The 19,566-nt window shown below is 46.6% G+C and overlaps 1 protein-coding gene across 3 annotated transcripts in view; it reads right to left on the bottom strand.

Moving 5' to 3' along the window:
- Zdhhc14 (zinc finger DHHC-type containing 14) overlaps positions 1-19,566 on the bottom strand; it is a 264,495-nt gene that overhangs the window by 29,067 nt on the left and 215,862 nt on the right. For all 3 annotated transcript variants that reach the window (XM_028764355.1, XM_028764356.1, XM_028764357.1), the window contains exon 8: positions 15,579-15,681. In XM_028764355.1, coding sequence (XP_028620188.1) covers positions 15,579-15,681 — 103 coding nt within the window. The remainder of the gene's footprint in view (positions 1-15,578; positions 15,682-19,566) is intronic.

Raw genomic sequence — 19,566 nt, 5'->3', positions numbered from 1 at the left:
TCAAACTACCCACTGGAGCCCTATTCTGGGGGAACAAGCCAGCTTCCTGTCTTTACATAGGAAGCTTCCTGTCTTTACATAGGAAGGACCCTAAAGCACACAGGGCTGGGTGGGGGTGGGGCTACTCAAGACATCACACCTAGATGGATCTAGTGCTTGAAGCTTTTTTTTTGTTTTTTGTTTTTTTTTTTTTGAAGCAGACCAACCACTACTACCTACGATTTTTTGTTTTGTTTTGTTTTTTGTTTTTTGAGACAGGGTTTCTCTGTGTAGCCCTGGCTGTCCTGGAACTCACTCTGTAGACCAGGCTAGCCTCGAATTCTCGAACTCAGAAATCCGCCTGCCTCTGCCTCCCAAGTGCTGGGATTAAAGGCGTGCGCCACCACCGCCCGGCGACCTATGATGTATAAATATTGGTAAATTGCTTTACTTGGCTTAGTAGTCCCTGACTTTTAAGTCACTACCAAACTACATACTCACAGCCCTGTTATTGCCAATAGGCACAACCAGATGTACCTCTCATCCTTGGCAGCCCAGAGGCAGCAATGGGAACACACACAAGGCAGTCTTAACGGGAGCGAGAGTGATGGGGGCAACCGTGCGAGGTTGCCAATCTCTATCTCATTCCCTGTTGTGCACGCACCCTTCCGGGAGCATGCCTTTCTCAAGTTCCCCACTCTCTCCATGAGCCTGGAAGAGAAACCGAGGCCCCGAGGAGTTGGTAGCTTATTAGAAGTTTGAAGCCCATGCGGGAGCCAAACTCAAAGAGAAGCTCTGGCAGAAGACTTGGGGATGGGGAATCTTGTCTCATCCAGTCAATGGAATGTCAAAGAAACATGGAGGTGGGAGGAGGGCTGGGGGGACCAAGAAGGAGGGGGACTGAATGGGGAGTCGCTGTTCAAAGGGATGAGAAGACCACGGAAAGAAGCAGGCACTAATGCATGCACTGTTCACTCTCCCAAATCATTCCCCTCGCACTCCCACGCCAAGCTATCTGGGGAGCATTAGAGAAGCACCCTGATCTTCCAGGGCAGCAGGGCTATGCTCAGGCACCACTGTCTGCTTTGCGTAGCACATGAGCTTGGCCCTGATGGGGCAGCCTCATTGATTAAACATCTGCTTCCAGGATATCAAGGTCAGAGAGACTCTACTTTGTCAGACTGTTCTGTAACAATCACCTTTTAAGATTCCTGCTGGCAGAGACACCCTGGCTCCTAGAGTACCTCAGCTTCTGGAGGCTGGGTATGGCGCTACAGGTACCTGTATGCAAATGAACCTGGGTCACAGGGCAGGTTGGGAGGCTCCAGCTGGGAAACCAATGGCCTTTTCTGGATGACAGATTCTTGCTGTCATCAGGCACAGTGAGGGCTCTTGCTCGTGTCCACACTAATCCTCATAACTAAGGAAGGTGCAGACTGCTTGTCTCTGTTGACCTGAAGAAAATGCTTCATATTGGAAACTAACTGGCAAATTCTATCTGAGGGACCAGCCCAAGTCTTCTGACTGGTTCTTACAGACTCCCAGGAAAGGGAAGTGGATAGGTTGGAGCTTGGGAGGGGGGATTTGCCAGACCACACAGTGAGAGCGTGAGGGGATCTGGGGCCCCACACACTGTCCTTCCCTGTCCCCTGTCACCTCTTTTCCTCCCTCTCTCTTTTGCCTAGCTTCCAACTCTTGTCCCCAACCCCTCTGAGTGCTGGGACTCCCTGTGCAGTCACCACACCCTGTCATTCCAGTGGTCTGAATCCCCCCGTTGCTGGCCCATTCTCTTCTCCAGTCCTTTCCCCATCTAGCCTGGCAGCACAGCTTATGAGTACCCAACAGAAGCTTCTTAAACAATGTGGAGGTTAGTGTGACTTCTGAGATGTGTAATAACAAATATCATTTTGTTGACTTAAACAGCTAGCCCAGGCCTGGAGGTGGGGGAAGGGGCACCATGAACCCAGGGGCACCATGAAGCTCCAGGCCTCTTGCTGGCGCTGCCCCCATTCCAAGGTCTTGTTCTCTGCATATGAGTTTTTCCCTCCCAGAAGCCCTCTGGAGCAATGCAGCCCCCATACCCATGTCCCCTCCTGCATTTCACCCTTTGGTGGTTTGCCATGTAGACTTATGGCTTGCCAAAAACAGAGCAAGCACAGCATCAGTGTCACCGGCTGGAACTCTGTTGAAGATGCTTTATAGACTTCTGTGGTGACACTGGGTGCCATCTGGACTGTGGAAAGGCTCGGCTGGTGAATGTTTGTTGTGCAAACACTAGGACCTGGGTATGAGTCCCAAAATTCATGTTTAAAAAGCCAGGCATGACAGCGTCTATCTCACCCCAGTGCTTCAGAGGCAGACATGGGTGGATCCTTAGGGCTCGCTGGCCAGCGAGCCCAGGCTACTTCTCGAGTTCCTGGCCAGTGAGAGACTGTCTCCGAAAATGAGGTGGGCAGCACTGGCTGAGCAATACCCAAGGTTGACCTCTGGTTTTCTCATTCACCTCTGCCCCAACCCACATACACCTGCATACACATGTATACACACACACACACACACACACACACACACACACACACACACCTGCATAAAGTCACCCAGAAGTCTTTCCAAGTGTCAGTTTTAACCCTGACTTCTATGTACATTTGTTTCAACACCTTAGAGGATGGGTAGGCGTAGCTGTGAGTTTTCTCTGGTTGTAGGGCCTATGTTCAAACGCCTCATGAGCCTCCTCTGCCCTCTCCTAGGTTTATGAGGTTCCAATGAGCATAGGTTTGAAACTTAACCTAAGGACTGAGAAATCCCACTGCTTCAGAAAACCACCTGACTCATACAAATGGACTTCTGCCAGGCATTGCCCATATCTGTTCTATTGATCAGAACAGGGGACAGGGTGGGGTCTCTTCAGTTTCTAACCACAGGCTCTGAACACTGGAATTTATAATTTCCATACTATAAATATATAAATAGTGTCTGCAGTAAACATCTCCTTAGAACAATGGAATCAAATGAATCTGGATTATGCAGGGCTGTGATTGTACTACACACACACACACACACACACACATACACACAACACACTTTTTTTCAGATCAGAATTTTAAAATATTTGTAATACTGTTGAAATTCTAAGGGTGATGATTGGATGAACTGTCATGGTCCTGGATCCTGTTTGAGAACATGACGGTTTAGAAAATGGTCAGTGTTCTCAGTGTTGCTATGGAGATGCCCAATGAAAGTATCCTCACACCCCATTGCTTGTTTGACCTTTGCTTCTAATTCTAGTTGCTCTTGCTGATTAAAAACATTTTTAAAAGCTACATTTATTTATTTGTGGTGTGTGTGCACACGCACGTGCATGTGTGTGTGTGTGTGTGTGTGTGTGTGCTTGCGGGCACGTGCATGTAGATGTTAGAGGAAAACATTCAGAAGTCAGTGCTCCCCTTCCACGCTATGGAGTTCTCAGGCTTGGCTGCAAGTGGCTTTAACCATTAAGCCATCTCAAAGCCCCCGTCCATAAAGCTCTTTCTATTTAATTTTCTTTCTTTATATTACTACATATTCTATTTGCTCTCCTTCCATATTTCTCTTTGATACCTTTTCCTCCCAACTTGCATTTCTGGTTCTTTTCTCTTTTTCTTCTCATCTTCTATTCTGTTCTTTTTCACTTGTCTCTCTGCTTTACTAGTTTTTCATTTGAGGACTTTTTAACCTTCTACCAGAAGAGGGTGCTATCATCACTTTCCTCTTTGAATCTGGTGACCCTGCTTCTAAAATATACTTGAATTTATCTTCCTTGTTATGTAATCTTAAGAGGAAAATGCTAAGCACCCATTTATGATGGCGATAGTCCATCTAGATGAATACCACATGGAAGAGACCAAGATTTTTATTTTCAAAACAATCCTTTTAAAAGGGTCACATTAACTAAACACTGAGTCTATCATATAAAATTGGTTTTTGTTGTTGTTTAGATTAAAAATTGGTCAAATATCGAATGGGGTCAGAATAGAAACGGGCTCTGTATGTGTGTCTACCAGCAGACTTTTGTGTCTTTATTGCTGGGGCTTTTGCTCTGAGTCATAGCTCATGTTTAAACAGTAAAGAAATATATGGTTTCAGATGTTCCAATGCCACATACAGTAGATGAGCATTTACTGCTTCAGTCTGAAAATGTCACAGAGGGCCATGGAGCTGGATCAGTGGGTAGAGGTGTTTGCCAGCAAGCCTGAAGACCTGAGCTCTCTCTTTTGTCTCACATGATAGCAGGAGCGAGCTGACTCTTGGAGATGTCCTTAGATTCCCACACGTGTACCATTGAATGCACGAGTAGACACACACACACACACACACACACACACACACACACACCATAAGTAAATAGATGTAAAACAGAGAAAACCTTTTAGAAAAAGCCATAAAAGCTCACAACATGAAAGAGACCATTTACTTTTCGTTCCTGTAGGTTTGAGACACATTCTGTTCTGGCTGATGCCTTATCTGAAAGTCCGCATTTTTGAAAAGCTATGAATTTTCTAGGCAGTCTGTAGACACATTCACAATGGCTTAGATTCCTTGTGGCTTTTGCTCCAATTCTGTCAAAAGGACTCAAGCTGGGCAGGGCTTATTTCTGCTCAGCTGTAAAGCTCTGTCTCTGGCCTTATGGGTACATACGGGCACGCATCAATAGACAGAAGACTACCCCGCCCTCCAGAGGCCACCTGAAATGCAGATTTAGGTTAAGAGGCTTGATCTGGCCTTTTCAGGTTGTACATAGAGACTCCCCCAGCCCCCATGTAACAGTGGAACTGTTGCTTCCATTTTGCTTGATATCAGAATAAGGGCATCGTTAGTTTCCCATTCCTCTGAATCAATTTAAAAAGAGGAAAGTTTTTTGGGGTTCACAGCTTCAGCCCATGGTCACATGGTCCTGTGGCTCTGGGCCTGCAGAGACACAGTACGTTATAGTGGGGATATGGCAGGCAGAGGAAGCCTATTTACCTCATGACAGGCAGAATGCAAACAGAGAAAGGGGCTGGGTTTCCAAGATCCCTGTCCAGGGCACACTCTCCATGATCATTCTTCAACTAGACCCTTCTTCTTTCAGAGTCCATTACCTCCCAACAGGTAGAACCCAGGCCTTGGACATTTCAGAGCTGAGCTCTAATGGGGAGGTTATTAAATACTAAGTAATACTAAGTTATTTTTAAAAACCCCCCAAATACACACTGTGTTATCTTTACCCCTAACAAATGTTCCCAAAAGGGTCTCTGTAGCTACAGCCTTCAAATGTAAATATGAATTCTGCTTCTGAAGCTATCCAGAGCATCAGTTATTTGCTGATCCAATATTCACCCATCCTTCCAGACATGCATGGTAGCTGGATGGCACCTTTGTGTTACAGACTATCCGAGTGTTCATATGAGGCTTTCTGATACAGAGTATCTGAGTGTTCACGTGAGGCTTTCAAGCCTATAGTATCTACTGTGATAGAAAGGCCATTAATGCTGGACAACACTGTGAGCCAATGAGGACAGCGAACTTAAGATTCAAGCCTCAGCTGGCACTGTGGTAGCCTGCACAGAATCACAGTGTGGCTCTTTGGAACTTCCTCAGAGTTCAACTGGCAGAGCTGGGCCTGCAAATACCTGCACCACTTGAGGCAACAGAGGCCACATTACCATTGCTCTAACATCTCTTCTGAACTGTGTAGTGGAGGGATGATCACTTGGATGCCAAATAAGCACCACCATCTCTGACTTACAGGAGATGCTAAGTTATTGGTGACTTTCCCCATGTCTGAGAGTGAACAGACCTCCTGGATACTTAGATACCACTCCCCTACTGCTATCCACCCATTCTTTCTGATACAGAGTATCCGAGTGTTCACGTGGGGCTTTCTGATACAGAGTATCCGAGTGTTCACGTGGGGCTTTCTGATACAGAGTATCCAAGTGCTCATGTGAGGTTTTCATGCCTACAGTATCTACTCTCTAAAACACTGCCTATTTCTCTATGTACACTTTCCCCACTGCAGAGGAAATGCTTTCTTGATCAGGATACCAGTTCGACACTAAACTGTGGGAACAAATTTAACGAAAGATTCCCTTTTCCTTCCTCAGATGCTCCTTTAAGGCTATAGGCACTGGAAATGGTTTTGGTCACAGCGACTGTGGTGATTTGAATGTGATTTGTTCCCCAGAGCCATGGTTATTTGAACACTTGGTTTCCAGCTGGTGGCAATGTTGTGGGATCCTTAGCATGAGGAAGCTTGCTGGAGGAAGAGCACTCCTGGGAGTGGGCTGCTAGTTTGCAATCTGGCTAGTTTCTGCTCTGGCTTCCTGCTGCTGTATCTCCCTACCATTATAAGATGTTCCCTCCGGAATCACAAGCCCAAATAAACCCTTCCTTCTATAAGTCAGTTTTGGTGATGGCATTTTATCACAGCAACAGGAAAGTAAGGAATATAGAGGTCATCTCAAAGGTCAAATTTAGCACTGATTACTGGGAGAGTAGGTAGTCAAAACTTGGCTCTGGGCAAGTGGGGACATCTGCTGTCTTGTGGCCTTCACTCATAGAGACAGGACTTCTACTCCAGTGAGTAGACAGGTACTGGGTTGGTATAGACTCTGTATATGAAAAGGACCAGACTCATAGACACATGTGGTGCCAAGTATTGTAAGCAGACTGTGCACAATGGTAAATTCTGAAGAAGAGAGGCTTGCAGGGTAACTTCTAGCATTTGACCATAGCATGGGCAGCTCTACTAAGTGGAAAAAAATTGAGGTCAGGTGTGAGGATGCTAGCGGCTGGATCTGTAAGGTCAGAACACTGGAGGATGCTGTGCAGGGAGATACACAGAGGGTCTCCCATAATTCTTAGCATTGGGGCATGATGGCTGTGATCTCTATCAGGACCTACAAGTCAACAGCCATGTTGAGGTCAAGAGTTGAACAGGGGTGCTGCAGGATGAGACAGATGTTGTGGATTTGGTCTCATCAACAGTCCCCCATTACCATCCTGGCATTCAGCAGAGACCCCAGCAGGGTGACACCTGAGGAATAAGAACTTTGTCCTAAAGTAAGAAACTAGCCTAATGCTAACGGAGCTGAAAAACAAACTCTGACAAGATGCTCATAGCAGACACTGGTTTCAGGGGCTTGAGAAGTCCCACGGACTTCCCACAGTCCTACCCTAACCAGACATGCATGATCCAAGCTCAGAGAAATCTATAGTGAGTATCCATCAGCTGAACCACTGGTTGAAATGGGGATGGCTACTCTTCAAAGGAAGGTCACAAAATATAAAGTTGACACTAGACCATTTGTAACGTGCACTGTCCAATAAAGTGTCAACGGACACACAAAGGACAAGGGAAGGTGTGACACAGTGGACAATAGGTATATAAGGGAGAAGAAAGATGACCAAGTGATGAACTCGGCAGTGGATAGGAAATGGAATTAGAAAAGAGAAGCGAGCATGGAGAATGACCAGAACAAATGACCTGGGTGGTCTAAAGAACAGAAGGAAATAACAGAATTGTGTTCAGGCTGGCAGAGACCTATATTACTATTATTAAAATTGAAAATTCTGCATATGTGTATAATTGGAGGCCCTAGAATAAACAGAACAGGGCTAATACAGAAAGCAGTTATTAGAGACATACCCCAAGCAGCATCCTTGTGGGGATCACTCTGGACCAGCTCACTGGTTCACCTGATATGTGCCCATGCAGGTGAGCTCTATGCAGGAAATCTCCACTGCACTACCAAAGTGATACAAATAGTGTGGATGGGGGACTGTGTAGAGCACACATGCTAAGTGCCTGCATTAACCTGACATCTGCCATAGAGCAGCATATGATAGGAGAGTAGGTGGGCTTTTTTTTGGGATGCTAATATGAAACGCCTCAACAAAGCAACTTAAGGAAGGAATAATTTGTCTTCCAGTTGGAAGGGACAGGGTGGTAGGTAGCATGGTCACCATGTGACCACCATCAGGAGGTAGAGAAAGAATACCGCTCATGCTAGGCTAGCTTCTGCCTTTCTGTGCAGCCCAGGAGCCAAGTCCAGAGAATGGTGCTGCCCTCCTTCACCATGGGTCTTTCTTCAAAAACAAGAAGATAACCCCAAACAGTGTGCCCAGCAGCTAACTCAGTCTAAATAACCCCTACTCACTCATTCAGGCTCGTGCCTGGAAGCCTGTCTCCTGGGGGATTCCTGACGCAGGCAACCTGAAGTCACATAGTTATCACAGGTAGATGTATTGATTAAGTTGGGAGGGACTATAGACAGGTTGCACGTTTGGCTTTGTGACTGTGTCAAATGAATTGTATTCTGCAAAGAGAGCTTGTAGGTGTGACTACCTCAGCCCTGGGAGGAGCCTTTAGGCTGCTGCTCCCTATAAAACACCCTGGGGTACAGGACTTAAGGAGGCATTGTTCATGGAGTCAGATTGCCAAGGAAGAAACCTCAGCTCAGCCCTGAGTTAGCTGTGCCGCATACTTAATACTGAGGCATTTGTCTCTTCAATGGGACAATTAGCGTGCTTTCACTTAGTCTCATTAACGCCTCACCTTCCAGATTAAACAAGATGTAAACGCACGCAAAGAATCCTGTAACATGTCAGACACGCAGTAATTAATCTCAACCTTGTTCCTTCTTCCCCTCTTAACCGACACTGCTGATACCAGTTATTAGAGACTGGTAAATACTGAGGCTGGAACACTGGACATATAGCATTGAGACACAATTACTATTACTGTGGTTATATTACTGCTATTAAAACTGAGGTTCTGTGTATGTTCACATATGTGTGCATGAGTGTGCTGTGTGTGCTTTGTTGGTGGGTATGGGTGTATGTGTCAGTGCTGAAGCCAGAGGGAGACACTGGGTGTCCTGGTCTGCCACTCCTTGCCTTATCCCTCTGAGACAGGGTCTGCCACTGAAACTGGTAGTTTAGTAGCCTGCCAGGCTTAGCAATCCTCCTGTTTCCACCACACAGTACCACGGTGACAGACACACGTGCACGCCATGCTTGACTTGTAACATATGTGCTGGGATCCTAACTCAGCTTCTCATGTGCACACTCACTGACCTATCTTTCTAGCCCTCCCAGTTGAGACCCGATCTCACATAGCCCGAGCTAACTAACCTCCTACGTAGCTGAGAATGACCTGGAACTTGGAATCCTCCTGCCTCCGTTTCCCAAGTGATGAAATTAGAGACAGGAGCTACCATACCTATTCTGAAATGCTTTTTTTAATCTGAGGAGAATATTAATTCACTGGAATTCACATATCCCTGAAATTTGACTTAAATTCCTCTTAGGGCATGAATGACTGGTGATGAATCTCTCCCAACAGTAGGTTTTCACAGGGGAGGGAACATGATGACAGCCTGTGCCAATTGAAAGGATTATGGGAAAGAAAAATCACACACGTGTCGTGTCGGCTTTCCATGCTTCTTCACTGGAGTGTAACATACCAGAGTTCAGAGTAGGGGCTCAGGTCAAATTGTGTTTTCCTTAGGCAACCTTCCCTAACCTGTGTACACTCCAGATTTCTTAATCTGTAAAATGGAGGCAATGTTAGTGCCCATCTCCTGGGGTCACCGTGGAGGGCACAGGAGTCATCCATGGCATAGCTCACGACAGGCTACTGCTGCTATGGAATGGAAATGGTAAACGCACATGATGTAGGTAGGCATGGATGAAAAGGGGTCAGTGGGTGAGAGCTCAGCTGAGTGGCAGCCTTGTCACACAGCTGGGTACTCTGGCCTCAATCCAATTGGCCCGGTACTTATAGCATAGGACAATGGAAACCATAAAGACGTGTTCTAAGTGCTTGTATGGATGGTGTGTTGGGTTGTTTTTTGGTTTGTTTTTGTTTGTTTGTTTGTTTGTTTGTTTGTTCGCTTGTCACACCATGGGTTGTGCCATACCTGGGCTGATGGCCCTCAGTTCTATAACCAGGCAGGCTGAGCAAGCCATGGGGAGCATCCCTCCATGGTGTCTGCTTGAGTTCCTACATAAAGTTCCTGCTTTGATTTCCCTCAATGGACTGAGACTCAGGGTATGTAAGCCAAACGAACCCTTTCATCCTTTCGTTGCTTTCTTTGGTCTTTATCACAGGAGTCGGAAAAACAGAGGACAGATGGCCAATAAGCAGACTGTAGCATGGAACAGTGGCAGCATGTTGACAAAACAGGATGGACAAGTAGTGTCTGTACCGGAGGGACCCTGAAGGAAGGCTGGCGTTGAGCTATCTTCAGTCAGTCACTGCTAGGAGTACTCACCCCTCCCTAGCCCGATATCTGTAGGCTGAGGACTCTCATCTTCCACAAGCTTGGGTACTGGGCATTTTTCTCATGGACTGAGGAGGATGGGAAGCCAAAGTCCATCATGAGGGCCTCGTTCTGACCACACAGACCAGCCTTAGTCAAAGACTCTCAGCAGTGGGCAGGAGTCTTGTAAAGTGCTGGCAGCTTCAAGCATGGAGCCACCCTGAGATCCTCAGAGCAGAGGCAGCATGGTAAGGTAGAAATGACATGGGGCTGCCAGTGAGACACTTCAGATTTATCTGTCTGTGAGACACTTAGCTTACACACAGAAATGATTTCTCTGGAGTCATAGCATGCTTTGGAACTCTTAGGAAATAAGCAAAAGCTCCCTACAAATAATTTATAAAATGGGATTAATTTTTCATGAATGCTAAATTTCATGATTAACGAAGCAGGCATGTCCAGGGACTCACGGAAACTAGGCATTTGCTAATTTTGATTCCGAAGTTCTCATGACTTAGTTAGAACTTGCATATTTTTTTTCAGATCTTGATGCTCTTTCATTTCTTTTTTCTTTTTTGGTCATCCTGGAAAGCCCATAGGCACTTCTCCATAGCTTCCCAGGGATTAAATGTTCTCTTGGCTTCTGGACTAGTTTGATCTTATCAAAGCCATTACAAGGAGCAACACTGCCAGGTACTGCCACAAAGAAGACTTCTGTCTAACTCCTGGTCTCACATTCAGAGTGGGGGGAGCTCTTTGCTTACAGATAAGGCTAAAAGTGGAGAACAGAAGGATGGCATTTGGAGACAGTGGCTGACTGACCCCTCTCCCTCCCCCGTAGGCAAACCACTGGGAGGGATAAGTTCACTTATGCTGAAGTTTAAATAGTACTTACTTAATATGTGCTGGTAATCAGTACCTACTACGTGCCTACTATAAAATGATAGAAAGAGGAAGTAGACAGGCTCTCTGCTAGTCCTCAGCACAGTCCAAGGGGGTTGAATATAACAGTAAGCACATGTCGGGTAAGTGGTAAGGTTTATCTACATCTCCACTAATTCCACGTGAATTTCTACCAAACCACATTTCTTCATGCACTGGGGCAAACCTTTCCTGAGCTTTCCCTCTGGGTACCCACCATCTCCAGGTATCACAGGTACCTGGATTCCACAGGTCCAAACTGGCCACCCCTCACTGAAGCTCTCTGAGCTGCTGCCAGGGAGCCGAGTGACCAACTCATGAAGTAAAAGGCTACCTCTAGTGTCCCCTCTTGAGACAATATCATTCCACTTCTCAAATTCTGCCCCTTTGCTGACCCTGCCTCTGCTGCTCTGGATAGCCCTGAGGTCTTGTGTAGTGTCTTTTCTGCTTGCCCTCACTCCAACATCAGCCTCCCTCCCCACTATGTACAACCCATGGCCTCCTGTGATACTATTTACTCCAGGTAGGAATCTGAAGGCAAAGACAAATACCTATGGCTGACACTGAGCAAGAAACAGAAACTTGGAACAGACTGGTGAGCACATAATGGTCTGTGAAGGAAAATAAGGCTAGAGGCCTCACAGGTGAGTTCTCTCACAGCTTTCAAAAAAAGATGGCATCCATTTTCACAGCTCATCCAGTAACAGACTAGAGAGTGCACTTCCGAACTCAATAGAAGGCCAGTGTCACCCTGATACCAACACTGAATGAGTTTTACAGAAAAAAGAAAGCTACAGACCAAGTATCTTATGGATACAGACATAAACAGCCTCGGCAGAATACCAGCAAAGTCAAATCCAGCAGCATAAAAAGAGAACTGCATATTATGACCAAGTGTGATTTATCCCAGAAATGTAAGAAACACAAGACACATGGGAAGAGAGCTGCACAGTGTGACTCCGGGGGGAAGGTGACATGTAGACCAGACTTCAGAATGCCCCCATCATCCAGAAACGATGGACATCCTCAGTTTGGGACTTGTGGGGTATGATGGGCTGGAGGAGAGACCTGAGAATCATGGCTTACCCTCTTCTGTGGGCTTATCCTAAGTGTTGGGACTGTGATGTTCAAAGATCAACTCACAGCTGCTCAGAGCTGCAAGAGATTTTAGATACAGGAAGCCCCAGCTTCTCTTTTGTAAACAGAAGAGGGACACTGAGGACCAGGGAGGCAGTATGAGCTGCTAATGGTTACAGGGCTAAGTAGTAGGAACCCAGCGTTTACATACACCAGTCATGTCCTCTCTTGTACAGATGCTCGAAAGGCTATAATCATGCCAGATCTCGCCATTCATGAACTTCGGAGAGGAAATGGTGTGAGTGAATTCTTACATGGTAGTTGCCTTGTTTCAGGCAAGATTTAAATGCTGTCCTTTCGGGTATGGCCCTCATGCCTCACTGGACAACGACAGGGGGACCGGAGCCATTACAAGATCCCCTTCAAATACTGGAGGTCAGGCCTCTATCCCCGCCTTCGCAAGTTTAGAAGTGCCACAGCCCTTCTATACTTAGAGAAGGGAGGAGATGTCAGGGGCAGCCCTGCTTACACACTGAAGGCCTAAAATCAGCCATAGGCCTAAAATCAGCAATAGGCCTGTCATACATGTATACTAACACCAAGTCTTGGGTCTCAGTGGAAAAACATTGAAACAGATGGCTATAAGCTAATGTCAACGGGCAGCTTTTGTGGAAATTTATAAGCCTGAGTGGTCATGGACCTTGTAAATAGGTAGCCTTGGCAGACAATACCAACTTAGATAAGGACAAGCGAGTCATAGGCAGAGTCACAGTGACTTGTTCCCTGAACCTTCACCCAGCCGATACCCAGTTCTGAAGATATCTGTATTCCCCCTGAACACCCACACTCCAGTGTCATTCCCTTCCCCATGTCCTGCCTTTCTTTGTTTATACCCCATGTGAATTAATTATGATTTGAGAAAAAAATTAAAAAAAAATGCTGTCCTTTGTCCCACTTCATCTTCAGAGAGGCCCTACCAGATGACAACATTACTGTTCCCGCTTTATGGATGAAAGCATGGTTCAGGAAACAGCTATGAAACTCCTCGAGCTCACTTATCTGGTAAATGGTAGCACTCTTGTCTCTGCAGTTGGCTTTCCCTCCTCCCACTGCCTTGTTCCTCTTCAAGGCATCTAAAGGCCTTGACGCTCTACTCTTGGATCTACCTAAAGGTTACAGTGGAATGGCAAGCATCCTGGACTCCCAGAGCCCGCTGGTGGCCAACTCTACAGCACCCCCATGTGGAAGAGATGCTTCTGTATCGTTCCTATGACAGACTGAAGTGCTTTGGCTCAGGGATTGACTGCAAGGTTCTGTGCTATTAAGGTTTGCCTGTAAAATGCCCCCTTAAAGGTCCATGGTGTGCAACTGGTGCACGGTCAGTAGAGGGAACTGGTGCACGGTCAGTAGAGGGAGGCTCTGGAACCCTTGGGAGCATAAAGTATGTCACTTGGGTGTTGTACAAAGAGGGTATCTTTTTCCTACCTGTTCTCATTCATCACCCCCACCTGCTGCTTTCTGTTCTCCAGGACATGAAGAACACGTGCTCTGCAGTTACACATGCTTCTGACAACACTACATCCCAACACACACTTCTGTCACCATCATGTCCTGCCCAAGCACAGGGGGCTAAGCAACAGTCATCAGAGCCATCATCACGAGCCTAAGTTACTCTCTCTCCCTGTAAATCGTTTGGTCAATGCAATATGAAAGCACGAAGCCCATGTCCCATTATAGACCCCAGAGGGGCTTACAGTACCTTCAAGATGGCTCCTGTGTAGATTTTAAATCTAGAGACTGAGGCTGGTGCTAAGGAGTCTCACGGAGACTCAGGCAAGACCACTGGTGTCCGTTGGACACTGCCATCTGGTGAAGGTTCCCAATGCTGTCGTCATGGACTTGCTACCATGTTGTGCTGACTGCTGACATTGAACGTGGGAGAATGAGCATTATAAACCTTCTATCTTTGAGTCTAGCCCTTAGCACATAGCAAGAACCTCGGGGAAGGCCTGAATGATGGGAGCGTGTGTGTATATCAGCATGTGTACCAGGCAGGGAAGCAATCGATAGACACTGGTGGAAATTCTGGTATATTCCCCTTAGAGTTAAAATAAAATCGAGTGATTAATTTTCCACTGTGGGTTTAGGATTAAATGAGATCATTAAATGCTTTGGACATCTGTTGCATAATAAATTCAACATCCTCTCTTTTGTGAGCACATATCTTACTCTCTCTGTTCAGGGTTTCAGGGCATGGGTGATGCTCACAGAGAAGAGTGGAAAGACTGGGTTATGTCTATATTGCTTTCAAAGGAGACCTATTAGCTAGCGAAGCAATATAACCAAGATGCCACAGCTAACAAACAATTAGCCCAAGTATCTTTCTGCAGGACGCTGGCCCCATGGGTGAGCAGGGAGTGGGAGGATTTCCCAGCTCAGGTCTTAGAGATAGTCGGCTGCCAACTTTACCTCACAGTTCTGTCTACTCATTAACAATTTCCCCAAGTCCACCCCAGGCCAGCTCTTCTGGGTGACACGGAACCTCCATGTAGGAGACTTGGCTGTACAAATGGCAAACAGCGGAGTGGGTAGAGACTTGAACTTCATGTCTTTAGGCACTGCCTTCCAAACACCTCAGAAAGTTCAGGTGCTGGGGGTCAGGGTCAACATGCTGTGGCTGCAAATGTTCACGGGAAGATGCTTCCTGCCTTCCCCCCCCCCCAACCTCCTGCTGGACAGTGGAGTGTGCAGACCGCTTGCATGCTCTGGTATGCAGGCAGTTTGGCTTACACTGTAAATAAAGGAGCCCTTGGCCAGAGGATTGCATATAGGGGCTGTTAGCTGGTCTAAGACTCAGGGGGGAGGTATGAAGAAGTGTGGTGCTGTCTACTGCCCACCTATAGTAGCAGGGCATGTTATTGTGACAACAGCACACACTGAGCAAGGGACAGCAAGGAAATGGAGACTATCAAACAGGTCCAGTCCTGGTGGGAAGGCAGTCCTGTCCTTTAACTGCTCCCTGACTTTGTGTGACATATGCTATTGAAACAAAGAGGTGTGTGTGTGTGTGTGTGTGTCTGTCTGTCTGTCTGTTTGTCTGAAGTAACAAGCCAGCCAGACTAGATGACATGTTCCCTCCCTGAATACTGTCTGACTTAGTTATTTCCCTTCCCCATGTCAGCATGTCAGTCACATGGATGATCCAGCTGTCCCTTCTACTAAAGCATTTTCCCAGGCATATATTATTGGGTTAGAGGGTATATCAGAAGGAGAGAGGGCATCACAGGGAACAGCAGCCCTGATGCAGACAGTACCTACCATGTCACTCTGCGACTGTGTGGCCCCATACATAGTGATCCCATTTGATGGTGCTGCTGGCTGTGGCGTGTCAGGCTGGATGTAGCCTCTTCTGTCAATTAGGCTGCAGGAGAACAAACAGAGGAAGAAAAGAATGAGAAAAAAACCTCAATGATAGCAACATGATTTAAACATCTAGGCCTGGGGTTCCTCTACGATGGTTATTCTCAGCCATCATTTTGATGGTGTCTAGAACCACCTGAGGGATGAGCCTCTGGGCTCTGTGGGGGATTAGGTTACCTAAGATGGGACAATCTTCCCACTGCAGGTGGTACCACTCCCTAGGCTAGGATCCTGGACTGTATAAAAAGGAGACCGTGAACTGAGCACAAGCACCTGTTGTTCTGTTTCTTGCAGATACAATGTAACTAGCTGTATCAGATACAATGTAACTAGCTGTATGGAGCTCCTTATGTCTGGACTTCCCTGTCATGAAGTTACCCTTGCACTGTAAGCCAGAATAAACCCTTCCCCCACTAAGTTGTTCTTGTTAGGTTGTGTTATCACAGAAGCAGGAAGAGAGATTTAAATAGGCTCTTTCTGTGCTAGACCCACCTTGGCATCTTGGACTACTCCATATGCATCCACTATGTGAAACCAGTTAACAAATTCTGTCACTTCGTCCTTTAGAGTACCACGATTCAAATGTGTGTGTGCTACACAAGTGCTCTAACACGGAACAATAGCCTCACCTGCCACTTCTACTTTTAAAGAGGCCTGTAGCACTGGTTGTTCCCTGTTTTTAGTCTCAATGTTTGTCACCTGCTACAGACCCCAGCAGCTTCCTCTTAGTTGCCTCCCACTACCACAACTGTTCCCAAATTTCCTCTCCAGCTTCAAGCCAATGTCATCTCATGCCAAGCCTGTGCCATCTTATCACACTAATTCAGATATATGTTCTGAGTGGTCGCACCAGTGCATTGTGGGAGACCAGAGCAAGCCACACCTGCGTGCACTCTCCTTTCCTCTCTGACTCTGTATTTCTTTGCAAACCATCTTTACCCAGGCACCATTCTCTCCCACTTCCCTGCTTGCTGACACTGGCTTGAAGGGGAACACTGAGGGCTGAATTGTGCCAGTCCCACAATCTGTAAATGGGACCCTATCTGTGACCTATGGCTACTTTGCAAAGGCAAGCATGAGAAGATGAGTTTCTAATCAATTGTGGTGGGTCTCAGCACACTGTGATTGGTGTCCTTAAGACAACAGATGCTCAGTTCACTTTTCCCTTTTTATATAGTCCAGGATCCTAGCCTAGGGAGTGGTACCACCCACAGTGGGAGGATTGCACCATTTTAGGTAACTTAATCCCCCACAGATGTGCCCAGAGGCTTATCTCCCAGGTGGTTCTAGAAACCATCATTACCCTGTGGAGAAGCAGACAAGAACACAGACGCTACAGACCAAGGATTGCTACCTCCAGAGGCTAGGAAGAGGAAGAGTGAGCTTCCTACTTAAGAGAGAGCATGGCTGAATTGTTGGTGCCTTCATTTCAGACTTCTAATCTCAGACTGTGAGAACTATATGTTACTTTAAGCCCTCCCCATTATGGCATTTTTGTTAGAGCACCCAGGAAGTGCTACACAGGTAGAAGAAGAGGACTTAGCTTCAGAGAATCCCTGAAGGGAGCCCCATGGCCTGAACAGGGTGCATGGCTATAGCTTAGGTCTGCAGTAACAGGTAAACCTGACCTCTTGGAAAGCAGCTCTGCCTGTATTGGGAAGCTGCAATGGAAGATTCTTAGATGAACACTGGACTATGGGGTATAAGCTGTAAGATGAAAGACCCCCACCCTCTATGCTCAAGTTCTTTCCAGTGTCGAATTCCAGTCTCCCCCTGGCTCTCTTTGAATCAAGCTGTAGAATTCTCAGCTCCTCCTGCACCATGCCTGCCTGGATGGTGCCATGCTTCCTGCCATGACAATAATGTCCTTTATAAGAGTAGCCTTGGTCATGGTATTTCTTCCCAGCAATAGAAATCCTAAATAAGACATTGCAGCACACTTTATAACACATGAGAGGCAACTCAAGCCAAGTCTGAAGTGGACAGCACTGCTTAGCAGGCTGATGGGATAAGAAGGTCCTGCTATACATGGGCAGAGCAGAGGGAAGGAAAGGCAAGAAAGGCCAGGAGGAAGAGCAGAGATGACATCTCCTTCATCAGCATGAGGACAACCCTGGGGAACCACTAACACAAAGAAAGGAGCCCAGGCCTTTCCCTGTGGACTCATGAGAGTCTGTCTGTTAGTTTGATTCAGTGGTGGGGGTGGGGTGCATAGGGAGCTGGAGATCACTTCAGCCAGCATCTTGGGCCACCATGAGTAAAATAAAACACACATCAGTGTACCAACTTCAGAAACTGTAGTTAATCTGTAACCAGAGACTTCCCACTCAAATGACCCCAAATAGAGCGGCAGTCCCTGTCACCAATCTAGAACATCCATTGCCTTCTCTCTCCTCAGCCTATGCATGGTTCCTTTCCCCTTCTGTGGACTCCCAGGCTGTTTCTAGACTGGAGCTGTCTAATGCGAGACTCACGACCTGCCCCTGTCAACACTTCAGTTAGCAGATCTCAGTTCACCTTTCAGCAAGCAGGTCTATGGGAGGGCCACTTTTGAGAACTGTTCCTTCCAAAAGATTTGACCCTTAAAGACCATGATCCCAATCTAGCTGAAATATGGTTTTAGTTGCAGTTACTATTGCTCTGCTAGAACACCATGACCAAAGAAACTTGGGAAGGAACAGATTTATTTGGCTTTTGCTTCCACATCACTGTTCATCACTGAAGAAAGTCAGGACAGGAACTCAAACAGGTCAGGAACCTGGAGGCAGGAGCTGATGCAGAGGCCATGGAAGGGTTCTTGCTCAGCCTGCTTTCTTATACAATCCAGGACCATAAGCCCTCCCCCAATCACTAACTTTAAAAAACGCCTGGCAGGCTTGTCTGTACCCAGATCTTATGGAGGTCATTTTTTTCAATTGGGGCTCCCTCCTCTCTGACGACTCTATCTTGTGTCAAGCTGACATAAAACTCTTCAGTACAACTGACTGCTTGTCAGCTTGACATATAAATGTATCAGTTTTCAGTTAGAACCTTTTTACGCACACTGATTCCCACATTCATATCATAAGATCAAACCAAGTAACTTTAAAAGTCCCACAGTCCTTACAAATTCAAACATATTAAAACCTCAGCCTCTTTAAAAATATCTAATTTCTTAAAAAATTCGAACTCTCTTTTAAAAGTTCAAAGTCTTTCAGCTGTGGGCTCCTGTCAAGATAAAAGAGTAAATGAGATAGCTTCTCAGTTCAAGAGGAAAGAACCAGGGCACAGTCACAATCTGAGCAGAATCAAACCAAACTCCAATCGTGTTAATACTCAATGTCCAGTGTCTGGGAGTCACTCATGATTTCCTGGGGTCCTACAAAGGGCGTGGGACACTTCTCCAGCTCTGCCCTCTGTAGCACACACAGATTGTCTTCTAGGCTCTGACTGGCTCCACTCCACTGATGCTGCTGTTCTTGGGGGTCATGGTACTGGCGTCTCCAAACTGCTGGGGTCTTCTACTGCAACCGAGCTGCACTTTCACCAATTGCTTCTCCTGGGCTCTCTTCATTGTGTCAACCCTCAACTTTTCTGCATGACCTCTTCAGTCCTGGGTCTTCAACTGCCACTGAGGCTGCACCTTCACCAACAGTCTCTCCTGGCCTCTTGCAGTGCTAGCCTCAGCTGTGTTCAGTGACTCCTCCATGCCTTTAAAACCAGTGCCACCTGGGTGACTCTTACTTTGGAGGCCAGTGGTTGAGGTACAACCTTGTCTCCTTCTGGAATATGATTCTGTGTGCAGATTCTCGGGAAACACTTTCCAGAAGATTTCACCTCAGAGATGTTGGTCTTTTCTTAATCGCTGCTAATTTCTCAGCCCCAGCTGACCATCACTGAGTATCCG

Source organism: Grammomys surdaster, unplaced genomic scaffold, assembly GCF_004785775.1.
Source record: "Grammomys surdaster isolate TR1022 unplaced genomic scaffold, NIH_TR_1.0 143, whole genome shotgun sequence".
Taxonomy (NCBI): Eukaryota; Metazoa; Chordata; class Mammalia; order Rodentia; family Muridae; genus Grammomys; species Grammomys surdaster.
This window is presented reverse-complemented; position numbering and strand designations above follow the sequence as displayed.